Consider the following 14930-nt stretch of genomic DNA (forward strand, 5'->3'; position numbering starts at 1 on the left):
CACTGTTTCCCTGCTTTAAGGTGGGATCTGCCACCCACGGTGAGGCCACAGTATGACCTAAGCCAGTGCATTTCTGGCTCCTGCAGTACAGCTGTTAGACACCCAAGGGTGCTATAAATTACAGGTGTGTAGGGTGAGTGTCACTGGGAGTTTTAGTATTGGTGGATCCAACAAGTAGCAAGTGAAGTATAAATGCACCCCATGTATTCTAGAAGCACAAGGCAATAGGTTGCTGATCAGTAAGAAAAAATGCAGCTGTCTGCCTGCTGTCCACCATAAGGCTTGGGAAACTAACGCAAGCCAGGCAATATTAAACACCCTTCAACAGCAATCTTTCCTTGCTTAAGGCAAACATAGATACGTTGCTGTGATGAGACTTGCACAGTTTCTGTCTAAAACATTGAATGTAATCTAACTTTTGCCTGTTCAAAGGAAGCTGTGAATTCTAAAAGAAAAAATGGCACTAGGCATATTCTCCGTGTTATCCTCCTAAACTGTATGATTTTACTATGAATTATCATTACGGGGCATGGGATAGTTGGTACCCTTAGTGAGTACTGTTACAACTAACATGGATTTGTGAATTGATTGCTCCAGTGTACAAAATGATGGAGAAAAAAGAAAAAAGAAAAAAAAGAAAAAAAAAGTAGAGACTAAACTTAACTGGCTTTTTCCTCTGCTGTGGTCATGAAAGATTATTTAGGAATGATATAAAGCAGTCTTCCTTCTAAGTGATTCTAAGACTTTTTTTTTTTTTAGGTATCTAGGCAGATGAGTAATTTTTGCTCCCCATGCTTTCTGTTGTTTTAAAGGATAATAATGGGAATCCTGAGGTCAGTTTCATCTCACCTAGCTTTAGGCATGCTGGATTTAGTCTTATGAGATTGAGATAGCAACTCTCTTCTTTTACTATAATAAATATATATTTATATTTATATATATAAATATAACCTGTATAAATACAGGTATGTGAGTGCTTCCAAAAGTATTTAATCTGATCAGACTTTGTGGTCTGTCTTAAGAGGAGAAGAAATTCCTCTATAATGTTCCTATTTTTCTTAATTAAAGCTTCAGGGAGTGTAGGGTGACAAAGCTCCAGCTCAGATATCTTTTAGATGCATAAGTTGGGGCTGCTGAATCTTGTCTGTACTGAAATATTTTGTGTGGAGAAGGACATAGAAAAGAAGAGAAAGGAAGGCAAAGGAATGGCTCATTCTAAGTAATTTCTACAATGAGATCTGCAGCAACAAAAGCATCTAGCATCTTAGCAGAAGGTAGATGTGGCCATTTAATACACAGGCTCTGAGTAAAGATTATAAACAGTTCCATCAGCAATCTTAAAAGTGAACCTTCACATTTATAGACACATATTGTCTTGCAAAACAAAACATAAAACTCAGCAGGGAAAAATGTGTATTAGTGCTGATACTGCTCTCAGAAAGCACTTTAATTTAAACTTTACCTATTCAGTAGCTATTCAATTTGGTTCAGTTAGCTCATTCTAGTTTCATACAAATTATATAACCTCAGCCATTGAGAACAGCCGTACTACAAAAACCAGTGGGTGGAATCCGGCATTGAATTGTCACTTTTTGGTTTCAGTTAAAAAAAAAAAAAAACCAAAACAAACAACAAAACAAACAAAAAAACCAACCCAAACAAAAAAACCCAAAAAACCCCCCAAACAAACAAACAAAAACATGTTACTGGTAGCTATATTTAACACAAGGGATACTGTATAAGTTTCTTACCTTGTTTATACATATACATGCTCTTAAAACAACAGAAGTAAATCAATCAATGCAATTTTTCAACTTGAATTTATATTATTTTTATAATTCATGAATTCTCAAGAGTTTTGTTTTCTGAAAAGTGTTTAGAATTTTTGAGTATTAAAATTATGCACAAACTTAAACTATCTGGTATGTAAAAACATATAAAATTAAAAGAAAAATATGAAGCTGATGACTAAGATTTTCTGCTTCAAAGTAACTTCAGCAAGATGATTGACATTGGCTCTCTACCTGGCTATAGGAAGCAGGAATTTCTTTTGAATATGCAATGAGGTGACCTGTGTAGTGTAGGAAGATTGTGTGGACTAGGAGGGCTGTGGGTTTGCTGTGTCCCACGCAGCTGCTGTGTTGGCACTGGTGCCCCTGGATGTGCAGCTGTGCTGAGCGTTGGCTGTGCCATGTCCCGGTCATGCACACCTGCACACTTCAAGGTGCTTTCCAAGCTAATCCCAGCAAACTCACCCTGTCTTGTGTTGCTGCTGCTGAAAAGCAGGTGACACCATTTCAGAGAACAATTTGCCTCATGAGGCTTAATAGAAAGTCAATATTAGAACTCAACTTAGGAAACTCTAATCACTTTGTTTAATGTCCCCGTAGGTACCGGAGCTTAAAACATTTCAACTATGACGTCTGTCAAAGCTGTTTCTTTTCTGGCCGTACAGCAAAGGGGCATAAGTTGCATTACCCAATGGTGGAATATTGTGTACCTGTGAGTACCAACTTACTGACTGTTCCTAAGGGATTGTTTTTGCATTATTTGAGGTCTAAACTTTTTCATAGTCTTTTGTCACCTAGATATTCTGCCAGGTTTTCTTTTTCATATGTTTAGTAGGGCCTGTGTTCCTGCCTTTCTCTTTGGAAGTCACCAGGGACTTTGCTAGTACTGCTGATTTTATGTGGGCGGTGTTTGGATTCTGTAGAAATAAGTATAAGTAATCACCTCTGAGAGAACTTAAACTTCACTTTGGTTTTGTAAAAACAAAGCTGGAATATTAAATGTAATTGCAGTGCTTGTACACGCAAACACATGTGCACACACTGTAAGGGTGAGAACATGTCAGAGGAAAGGGACTGACTTTCCTATTACTATACTATATATAGTAAAGTATATTTAATATTCTAATAATGCACTTTAATATATGTAAAGGTGCATGATACTTGTTTTCAGGTCCATCCAACGTTTTGCTGGATTTGTGAAAACAGGGTGGGAATATGTCGCGTTTCATTCTGCTGAGTAATTGCTTTTACTGGGATATTTAAAAATTGGTCTGTAGCTGGAAAAAAAACCTTAAACAAACCAAAACAGAATTGACAGTTTCTAACCAAAAACAATGTGAGAGGTTTGCCTGCAATAGCTAGAGAAAAATTAATTTTATAACACAGTATTTTCCTATTGAAATTTAAACACAGTTTTTCCACGGAAGGTTTTAGGAGACTTTTTTAAGTGGAAGACAGGGTAACTTCCTTCATACAAATACTGCTTTCATATTTTTTTATCATACAGTTGTTTACATTCTGAAGAATTTTAATTCAGCCACAAATGAATTAATAGGATAATTGGCCTGTAATTTAAACAACAGTGGCAAAAGGTCTGTATGCTCAGAAAAACATATTCAGGCCAGATTATAACTACAGCTGATGAAATAGAGCTGATTTCCAATAGTGTTACAAGGTTCTGTGGGTTCTTTGATTAGCAAAGCATTGTTGACTTATTTGGCTGTCTTTTGCTGCAGTAGTTGGACTTATTACCTGTGTTTTCCTCCTCTTTTCATCCAATGTGTCTCCTTTAGCAGAATTCAAATTCTATTAAGTAGTCTTTTCACTTCATTGTCATCAGAAGAAACCATGAGTTGTGTTAATTTGTTTTCATTAATTCTGTAACCTAATGATAGGAATTGATTGATACATTGGCATGCCAGGCTACCTTCTGAAGACATTTTTAAAGTAGATTTGTTGTTTTCCAGCCATTTCTAATGTTTGTTATATTCTGTAACTGGTTTTCTCTTTTCTTCTCCTCTTTTCAGAGGTCATTTTCTGGTTTTGTTTTATACTGGTTTTGTAGTATGACATAGGCCCAGTTTTGCCCATACTCACATGATTCTTCTAACCCTCTGGATCTGGACATCTATGGTATTTTCTTTCCTTTATCAGACATCATTAAAAATATGGTGATACTGGTATTTTACTTGCCTCTTTAGCCAATGTAACTGAAACAGCCTGAACATGTCTGAGATGTATTTTTCTTAGATTTGTTTTTTTAATTTTTCTCCTTATAAAGTTCTCTCAAACCTCATCTTTACTTTATATCATGCTCATGGAACAGAAATGTTCTTTGTTAATGCCTATAATATACAGAAAATTCAGAAATGAATGTGTAAGGTGTGTCAAAATAGATAATGCTACCAGTCCACGGAATAAGATACTCATCCTGTTGCATTAGTCAGATACAAATTACATCTGGTATCGGGTATGGTACTGTCTCTAGAATAGGATGGTATGTTTCTGATGACTTCCAGGTTTTGTCAGAAGCAGCAGATTTGGTATCTGAGAGAAATTTTCAGTTCTTGTTAAACATGTTCACGTTACATAACTGTGAGACATGTCATTTACAAGTGAAGACTCTCATATCAAAAAATATATTCTGGAAATGGCTGGAATCCCTACTACCCTGGGTCTAGGGACACCTTGTTTTATAATGAAGATTTGTGTTACCACTGCAAAAAATACAATTTTAAAGCATTATTAAGTGCAAAATCTTTCCATGAAATATGGGAGGAGTTATGTGAATCTACTATGAGATAATAAAAGGAATACAATTACATTCTTGATTAGAGTGAGTGAGGGAAGGTAAGTGTGTAGGAGGTAAAGGAAAGAAATTGGGGCAGTTTAAAGTAGAGCAGAATAAAAGAGATGGCATATAATTTAGGTGGCACAGAAAATTAGAAGTCCAACACTGACCTCCGTTAATCTGAAAGCTGAATATGGTGTTTGGAATTTTTTTCTGGTACTGCTGTAAGTACACTCTGCTAGCTCTATTTCTGTTAAAAGAAAGAACCCATTATATGAACAAACTTCTTATATGTTTGACTTCCATAATCAGTACCTACATGCAATCCATTTTAATTAATCTCATCTGAATTAGGTCAGGAATAAAGAATTGATTTCACAAAAAGAATCCAGTGGGATTTTTTGCTGTTCTTTGTATTAATGTACTATGGTGGTTGTACTAATTTGTTGCTAAACTTCTCTACATATTGAACTCATTTAATGCAATATAATGGTCAAGAATTGCAAATTCCTTTGTAGTAAGTTAGTAGAATAGCTTATATGTTTAAATGGAATAATATCTGAAAAACAGCACAGCTGGGTTTGTGAAATAATAAGAAAAAATAAATAAAGAGAAGGTACCAAGGCCAATAAATTGCTCCTTCAAATCTATTATATTACAGTACAGCTAGCCTGAATAGGAAGAGTACATCTACTATACCTTTTAAACCAAATTCAAAGGCTATTGATGTTGAATTGTTACTTTTGTGGCTAGTCTGGCAAAGCAGAATACAAATGCATGTACTCTTCAAACTGCATTAATAAAATCTAGCTTCTCTTTCTTGCTGCTAATGTATATTAATCACTATCATTGAGAATACTAGCAATAATTAAGGGAAAAAAGTGCTTCCCTGGTTAAAAAAGCTGACACTTAGAACTCGAGCTTAGTCACAGATGGAGGAAGGACCTTTGAATTGTCTTTCAGGTAAGCGGTTCAGTCTAGGGCATGAAGGGATTTCTCAGAATCTGTTAATTCTACTTAAATTTAAAATTATTTGGAGAATGGCTTAAGGAGTCTGTTTTAAAAATTAAATTTACAAGGGGACAATTCTCTGTTTCAGTGGGTTTCATGATATTTGCAGCACATGAGAATTGCTTTGTAATTTCAGAATAGGTCTATTTACACCAGATAGTTTTTGTGTCCTAATCTGTAATGCCGTTTAGTGTTCATCCTAGCTTGCAGTTTAGTTTTCTTGATGCTGGAAATGCAAGAATCCATAATAATGAACTTCAGTTATGTGTTTTTTTCTTTCATTCAGGATTTAGAGATGGGTGGGGTAAGGAACTGAAAACATTACCGTCTCTAAGGAGCAGAAATTGTGAAGTTGTTATAGTTATTTTTTCACCTGTAAATTGTTTTTTTTCTCTGAAAAGATGAGAAATAATTTTTTAAATGTAGAGTTTCACACAGAGATGTGTAAAATTTTTTTAAGATTTTCCTAGCATCTAATTCAGGAATAATCTTAAATAAGTACCTATATATGATATATTTTTAGCTTTTTTGGAATTAAGGTTCTCTCAGTAGTGGTGCTTGTGTTACATTAACATGTCTTTCTGTACCAATGGGTTCTCTGGATTTCAGGTGGAAGTAGTTTTCTTTCTCCAAACTGTTTCCACTTCACAACTCCTATTGTCCACAGTAAAATCTTAAAGGCAGCTTTTCTGAGGTAATGTACAAATATCGAATCAGCAGTTCTGCACATTTTCTCATTTGAAGTAGTCTTACTTCTGACCTCTGTGAAAGTGTAATCAGTTTTTGTAGTTCTCTGCCACTATGCTCACCTGCAGGTCCTTATTTTGGGAACTGTTTTTTTTGTACCCTTTCTATACAAAACGATGGCAGCAAAGGTTAGCCCCTTCATCTTCCAGATGACCAGAATTTTATTTCCCTGAAAGAGCTCAGAACACGATAGGCAAGATGTCAGAAATTGTTTGGATGCTAGTGCACCCTAGACTGAGATATTTTTTCCAGGCACAACAAAGCTTATATGCAGTAGTGCCTGTTAAGAGTTCTCCTCTAGGTAAGTCATCTGAAAATTTAATTGCTGCTGACATCCAGAGAAGACAGATACATTCCTCAACATTAAGCGGCCTCAGTGTTTTATAAGCAACAAACTGACATCAGTAAGTCAGCGGTTTCATCTTGACATGCGTATCAATGCACCAAGCATGATGCTTTACAGTTATCAAAATGGGATTGTTCTGTGGGGGAGATGAAAGAAAGCAGTAAGAATGGTAGAATGTGGCTATTTTGCATGCAGAACATCGCTTCCAGCTGGGGAGTTCAGAGATTACTCTTTGCCTGGAGAGGAATAGCTATGTGGTCAGGGTAGCCTTTGATATCGAGCAGCTAGGCAATGTGCTTTCCTCTAGGTCTTACTCTTACAGTTGCTCAGATAGCCAGCTTACATGATCTACTACCATTTTGCAACTTAATTTTTTAAATTCTGTTAAATTCTGAGGTAAGTTAGTTACTCTTGAAATGACAGCTTGATTTCACTGGAGTAAACTGAAATATATACATAATCACTCTTGGTGAGAAACTGCTGTGAAGTGCCCCTATTTGAAGATGGTCGCAGAAGGGTGATCCTCACAAAGTTACACAGTGCAAACGACACTGATGTGGCAGTGACAGCCATAAATACAGTTATTGTACCTTCAATAACCTAATTTTTGTGGTATCCTATCTTATAGCTTTATCAAGGGATACGAGATGCCTTTTAAAACTGTTGGTGCTTTGTTGGATGGGAATGAAAATATGCACTTAAACGTGTTTAAGTTATCGGTTAATTGCATTCTTAAGTGTCAGTTTTAAAAAAATAATTATTAGAGGAATTAAATACCTGTTTCTTTACCCCACTTTTTATGCTGGGAAGTTTCCCAGCCTGTCAGTGGCACCTAGCTGATTGCTACGTGCTCTTTACCTGCACATATGGTCTAAAAATTTTGGTTTCCATCAAGAATGCTTAGTCTCATGGTGCAGATTCTACCAAGTGTTACAGATAAATAAAATGGCAAGAAATAAAAATACGGATATGTAAAAAAGCATTGATTTTTTTTTTTTTTTTTTTTTAATCCAAACCTTAAAATTTACTAAAGCATTTGAAGAATATCATATTCAGCTATCTCTGTTAGGACTTCTATTAAAGAATAAACTAAATTCCTTTTAAATGACACAGATGTTCTTTTATACTGGAAATTTTGCATCACTGAGCATGTAGTTTTATAAAAACCATATTTTCTTGGAACTTGCTTGATTATTTCGTGTGTTGAATGTACACTTCTCCAGCTTCCTCATAACCCATGAATGTCTGGCTGGGGTTAATGACAGCATTTGTTAATGAGTTTCACATCTTTTCTGGGGATCAGTTTCTATGTGTATGTTAGAACAGATCTTTGGTTTTGTGTTAGACATAGTATAAGAAATGTAATTAAGAGAATGATGACTTGGTTGCAGACTAGTCCTTTTAGGTAGATACGTGCAGTGAAAGGAGTGGAAAATTTTCTGGGCTTTCATTATCACTATTTTTTCTTTGAAAAAAAAAAAGAGTGAGAACTATAAATAAATGTATGTTTTAGAAGTATTATGTATTATTTATTCACATATAGGGTTTATATATTCATGTTTATTTTTTATATTATATATTACTTAATTTAGAGCTCTCCAACTGGTTTGTTACATTCTTGGTAGTACTTTTTCCCGACAGAGATTTGTTCCGTTTCTAATATATTAAAAATATATACCAACTGGTTTTCTTTAACCTACATACAAACCCCTTGTCTCAGCATATTCTGGTTCTTCTGCTGCTTTCCATGTAAATACCAGTTTCTTAAATTTGTGTTCATGTACAAGGAATTTTGTCTGGTTCTAGAGTGTGACTTATGACTCCATTTATACTTGACTGTTACACTGAAGTGTGCTATTGCCAGTTTGTCATTTGTTACAGATTTTCTCCTTGAGACCTTCTGCTGCAGGCGGTTTTTTAGTTATTTATTTGTGCCAGCCATGGATCTTAGTTACTCCTTCCTGAACTTTGTCTTGTTCTAAGAACTAATATTTTAAATTGAGTTTGAAAGTATGGTTGTTTGGCTCAAATTTTCAGTGAAGGATTTTTTTTTCTTTGCTTTTGAAGTAGCTCTCTAACTATGGTGGTGTTTGTACTATTGACTTATGTGGAAATAGTCAAGATGTCATGATGTAAGGAAGTGTACAAGCTACCTGTTGGTTTGAATTCAATAGATAGATTCTACACAACAATGCCTGGCTATTCTTTTTCAAAAGTAAAATGTTATGGTACATCTGTCTTAGTGTGATTTTGGATTGGATTCTGTAGTGTGGTTATATAAAAAAAAAAAAAAAAAAAAAAAAAAGAAGAAGAAATACTTCTAAGAGTTGCATCTTGGTTGCGTGTAAATTAAAATAGTTCTTCCAAATCTGCTCAGATTTCACTGGTGTTAGTATTTATTGTCCTCAGTCTGTACACAGTCATATTAGCCTTTCCAAGGAACTGCATCAGGCTGTCATACCAAATAAAGAATACACCAGAGGAAAAGTCTGGCAGCTCAGTAGACATTTATTTCTGCAATGTGTAGGTACTAAAACTTTCATTCCTTGGCCTTGGGACAGAGTTCCATCTGCTGGAGTTACTGTTGCATGAGAACAAGCAGCCCTTTGGGCTGCCTCACATTCCTTGTCTGGGTGATGCAGTCATTGGAGCAGATGCTTTCTGAGAATGATTTTGATTTTGGGACTCCTCTTGAGTTCACCAGTTATAAAATTCAGGGGTTCAAACACCCCTTAATCCCGAATTTGCTCCATTTGTTAACACCATATGTGAGAAACTCTTACCAACATCAGTTTGATTATCTACAATTTTTATTGCTTGTCTAATCTGCATTACAGAGTTTGTAACTGCGTATATTATACATACATTATTATATATATTACAGTATTTTATATATATACATTAAATACATAAATAAATAGATAAGTATTTTTATGTTTTGAAAATAGAGAATAAAATCAGATAGTAGGTTGCCTGACCTGCTTCTAGTCCTCTTTGTAGCACAAAACGGAAAAAATTTGCAAAACTGAAAAGTCTTTCACTCAGTTTTCCCTATGGATATCCATCTGCTTTGGCATCCTTTTATGTTAACAGGGTTCTCCCAAAGCAGAATATACAGAAATACAATCTGTAGTTTGTTGTTACAGGATTTGGGCTGGAGATCTGTAGAAACCATTGCAAACCTTCAGCTAACGCAGAAGGTGAATGACCTCTTTACTGCACTTGCAAGAGGAAATGCTCAATAGTAACTGCTACATGTGATGGGAACCATTCTGTTCAAGTACTCAGTACAGTCTGTAAAGCACGTATACTTTGAAGGCATACTGTATACCATTGTTTCTTTCTGCAGATGTCTTTATTGCCATTTTCACCTTGTTTTTTATGCCTGCATGTTTTGCTTGCATCCCTGATTTTGTAGCAGAAATCAACCGAATAGTATTACCAAAGCAGTGCTGCTTTTATTGTTGTGATTATTTCCCATTAAACTGATTTTTAAAAGCAGTTGCATCAATTTTAATTCTCTCCTAAAGAACACAATTAATTCCATGTCAGGGTGAGGGATGGGGCTAAGCACTTGTCAGGCTGGGAAGAGGCTGCATCGGTGGGAACCAGAAAAAACGGTGCTGGGGGGCTGGGAGTTGCTGGTTCTAACTTGTAAATTTAGCCTTGGAGAATCTTGTGCTATTTTTTATACTAGTCTTGTCCTGCAGTAGTAAGGAGGCAGATAAACATGAGTTTGTTACTTCAGGCACTAATTGTTCTTACCAGGACTGCCTCTGACTGTGCCTTTGAAGTGTGCCTTCAAACAGTGCTAGCACAATGGCTGTTACTTCATCTGTGGGGTTTTTTTGACTGGAATGATATAGGTAGTGGCACAATCCTGTAGGAAGAGATCTGCTAACTTTAGAAAATGCTCATGAAGAATTTGGCCATTACAGCAGATGATTTAGCACATACTGCTCCCATCTTGTGATAAAGTTTTTCAGTTTAGGAGTTTTCCAGAATGGGGGGCAGTGAGTATTTTGTGGCCCTTTGTGAATATAGAGGGCTGTGTTAGCTACTTTTTTTTTCTTTCTTTCTTTTTTTTTTTCCCCCCCCAAACAAAGCCATTGCTATTAGCTGTATTTTTTCAGCACAGTAATTACAAGGTTTTTTGGTCTGTGGGGCGAGTTAGAAGCTTTATGTGTACAAGTACACTGTCAAGCTTGCTTTCAGTGGCAAAGAATATATCCCTCCCCTCCCCCCCCCCCCCCTCCTTGTATCTGGCAAACTGATTTGCCTTTTTTTTTATTTTTCTGAAAAATTAAATTTTTGTGGTTTGCAGGACTGGTTATAAATGTTTTCCTCAAGAGTTGAATCTCTTTCAGTGGTAAATCCAATGCGTTTGTTGCTGGGAATTTGAAGCCTTGCTGTTTTTCTCAGTAGAGGACATTATTATTGTACCATTTTTCAGGACACTAAAAAGGCAATTTTAACATCATTAACATTTTGAGGTTCTTTCTTGTATCCTTTTTCAGGACAGTAGCAGCACTTTTATCTCAATGCTATTTAGCAATGTTCAATTTGATTTCTTTTAACTTTTTAAGACAACGTCTGGGGAAGATGTACGGGACTTTACAAAGGTGCTGAAGAATAAGTTCCGGTCAAAGAAGTATTTTGCAAAGCATCCCCGACTTGGCTACCTACCTGTGCAAACAGTATTGGAGGGTGACAACCTGGAGACGTAAGCTTGATTACTGAGTAATTGTTCCTGGGGTGACTGGCCTATTCTGTTAAAAACAAAGTGAAACCCGAGAAACAATCAACAGCAGCTGTAAAGCCTTGTGCTGTTATTACCTTCTGTGAATTGTTTTGTGTTATTTGCAGATCTTTCCTAGTTTTGAAAAAGTCACATGTATTATACTTTGATTTTTGGAAGCATTTTATCATAAACCCACGGACTTTAGCAGGTAATGTTGGAAGGAGCTGAATGGCTGTTTCACAGAGAACACTTCTATAGCTTTGGGGAGACTGAGCTTTTTGAAACTGCAGTGCTTATTTGGTTATATCAAAGTCACTGGAGTTAGAAATCTCTCAGCTAATCAGGTTCCTACAGGCTTCAGAAATATAGGTGGCCTAATAAAAGAGCATTGTCAGTGTCTCCACAGTATTACTTATGGTGCTGGCAGAATTACTCAACGTTATTTACTTACTTGGTAGCTGTCAGCAAAGGACACTCTTAAAAGAGCAAAATTAAGATGTGTTGACAGGGTGCTAGAACTAGTTTCATAGATTGACTGTCCTTGACATTCTGGAGTCTGCAGTACTGCAGCACTGCTTAGCTAGCAACAGCAGATGTGAAGCTTCAACATATATGCTCTGTTTACATGCAACAGCCCAGTGCCTTTGTCCATGCTCTGTTTTCATGACTGGAGGACTGTGCATTTCATTTATAATAAGCAAACAAACCCTGCTCGTTAGCAGTTTACCAAGTAATCTGAAAACTGGCATTATTGATGGCCTGGCTCCTAAGGAAGCAACACACATTCAAATGTTAAAACGTTACTCACTGGAGCAGTCTTCAGCTGCCACCAACACAGGAAAACAAAGCTGCTTTGATGTGATGAAAGTCTGCCAACGGTGCCAGAAATTGGAATGTCAGAACTGTAATCACAGGTCAGGATAATACTCTCTTGCTCCAGTCATGTGAGAAATATAAAGATAAATGGCCAGCATCATGCTGAAGAAACTGTTGGTATTGGTTTTCTCCCCTGCAGGTGGCAAAACTCAGTAATACATTCCTTAAAAGAAATAAAATAAAAAATCCTAAATAGTCAAGTATCAGCCTGTAATACAATGTATTTACCTCTGATTACTTTTATGCAGAAGGAAAATAACCATTGATAACTTTGACTTACGGTGGGTTTTTTTGTTGTCAGTGATGTTTTTTTCACCCCAATTTTTTACAAAATTATTTTCTAGTTAGTTCAAAATGAAAGCTCTGGTACTTGAGCAGAATTTAAATGAAACTGATCATGGTTGACAAACTGTAGTTCAATCAGTAACATGGATTTGGTATTTTTTTTAATTGATTTTTATTTAGCAAAATGAAGTGTATAAGTCAGTCTCCTGTCTCTTCATGATACACAGCAGTATCTGTTGCTGTCTCTTTTCTATGTCAATAGTTGATGATTCTAATAATGTGGGGTGGGTTGCTGGACAAAATATTTTGTGTTTCTCCAGCTTTCTTTTGCTGAAGTGGTACTAAAGTTTTTGATTCATAGTTTCTTTCTTTCTCTCTCTCTCTTTTCTCTTTTTTTTTTTTTTTTTTTTTTTTTTTTGGTCTTCCCTACAGTCCTATCACTCTCATCAGTATGTGGCCAGAGCAATATGAGTGAGTATGCAGAACCCACCCCTTTGTCTGGAAAGCGTAGTACACTGTTGGCTGGTGGTTTTCTTTTAGCTCAGTTGCAACTAATCTAATGTGTATGAGCTATAGGGCATGACTGACTCAAAGCAGTAACACCCTTGGCACTATTGTGAATTTATTTCTTTGTCATCAGTCTAACTTGGTTTTAAAATTATGTTGTCTGTGTCATTAATTGCTTTGGACACCCCTAATTTTTATTTATTTATTTTAAACTAGTCCTTCCCAGTCTCCACAGCTGTTTCATGATGACACACACTCCAGGATAGAGCAGTACGCTACTAGGTAAGAGATGTACAGTGTCTGTCCAGTGCACTGCATTTTTTGTGACTGATTCCTGCAGATTTTAATATACATTACTGACTGAAAATTATTAAAAAGATACAATTCTCTGTACTCAGAAGTCAGTCAAATGTTTTTAAATCATTAGCTTCTGAATACAGTTGTATTAAATGTAAAATAGATGCATTAAATCTATCATCTATCATACAGAATAGAAACTTGCAGAATTATTTTGTTTCTTGATTTTTAACCTTTGACATAAACTGAACTTGTTGGATATATAACTTTTCCCTGTAGGATTTTAGATCCAGGGTTTTGTTTTCTTCTGTGATAGGTGGGCAATATCCTTTACCACTGACTTTTAGCAGAACACAGAATAAGTACAGATGTGTTATGTTCTGGCATTTATGGGGTCACTCTAGTCTTTTCAGGATGAAATGTCTATTACGACATTTCAGCGCTTCTGTGTCTTGTTGAAATAAGTACCCAAAAAAAGTAACCAGAAAAGTAAGGAAAATATGTAACAAAATATGTAAAAAAATGTAACAAAAAAGTAACCAAAATATGTAACAAAAAATAACCAAAATATGTAACAAAAAAGTAACCAAAATATGTAACAAGAAAGTAACCAAGGAACACAAATATTTAATGAAAATGTAACCAAAATATGTAACAAGAAAGTAACCAAGGAACACAAATATGTAACCAAAACAACTAAGACCACACAACTTCCTCAAAACACTTCTTCCTCTAGTAATAACATCTAAAAAATGAAGACAAAATTCTGTTATCTTTCATGTAATTTTTGTGTGCTTTCTAGTTGGATCAGTTGTTATGTGTATTTCACATGTAAACTAGTGATATTGTTGTTGTTGTTTTGATCTTTTCAGCTAAGCTTCTTTCAAAAAATATTATCAGGCCTTCCCTGATAAGACTGTGCCAAGCAGAAACAGTGTGTTATATTAGGGCTTAAAACCTTTATCGTCACTGTTTGAAGAACATTCCAATCTCAGTTTTCTGTTAACAAAGTCCCCTACCTGCAGTCAAGTACCGTCTCCCCATTCTCTTGTGCTGTGTCACCACTGAGTTGCTTATAAACCCCTTTCTCCACTTCCAGTTTGTATCCTGCCATGAAGGCTCTTTGTGACTCTCGAGTCCCTTCCCTGTCTCCCTCTGCTCCCTGGTTAAGGCTGTCTCCTGGTTCCTCATGCTATTCCAAGCAAATCCTCACTAAATGATGGAGGTTGAAAACATGATGATAATGGTAGAATCTGCATTTGTGTGTCGGGATATCTGTCGCTAGCTAAGAGATTCAGTGCGGGCTCCCCTCTGGGAAAAATACTGGGGTTTGTACTACTTCCCTGTATAACAGAGGGACTATGAAGACTATTTTTTTAGGTTTCATCAAAGACGTAAAGATGCTGAGCTAAGCAGCATTACAAAGGTGACTTGTAAACACGTTACTCACCATGAACTAATCTGTTTGAGATGCCCCAAAGCAGAGATGATCTGAATATCTTTAGTCACTTAGGAGCGTGTCCTTTCCTTCAGGGGAGG

The 14930-nt window shown here is 36.0% G+C and overlaps 1 protein-coding gene across 6 annotated transcripts in view; it reads left to right on the forward strand.

Moving 5' to 3' along the window:
- UTRN (utrophin) overlaps window positions 1-14930 on the forward strand; it is a 386253-nt gene that overhangs the window by 346593 nt on the left and 24730 nt on the right. For all 6 annotated transcript variants that reach the window (XM_055714514.1, XM_055714513.1, XM_055714516.1 and 3 more), the window contains 4 exons: window positions 2391-2502; window positions 11272-11408; window positions 13020-13058; window positions 13311-13376. In XM_055714514.1, coding sequence (XP_055570489.1) covers window positions 2391-2502; window positions 11272-11408; window positions 13020-13058; window positions 13311-13376 — 354 coding nt within the window. The remainder of the gene's footprint in view (window positions 1-2390; window positions 2503-11271; window positions 11409-13019; window positions 13059-13310; window positions 13377-14930) is intronic.

This window comes from Falco cherrug, chromosome 6 (genome assembly GCF_023634085.1).
Source record: "Falco cherrug isolate bFalChe1 chromosome 6, bFalChe1.pri, whole genome shotgun sequence".
Lineage (NCBI taxonomy): Eukaryota > Metazoa > Chordata > Aves > Falconiformes > Falconidae > Falco > Falco cherrug.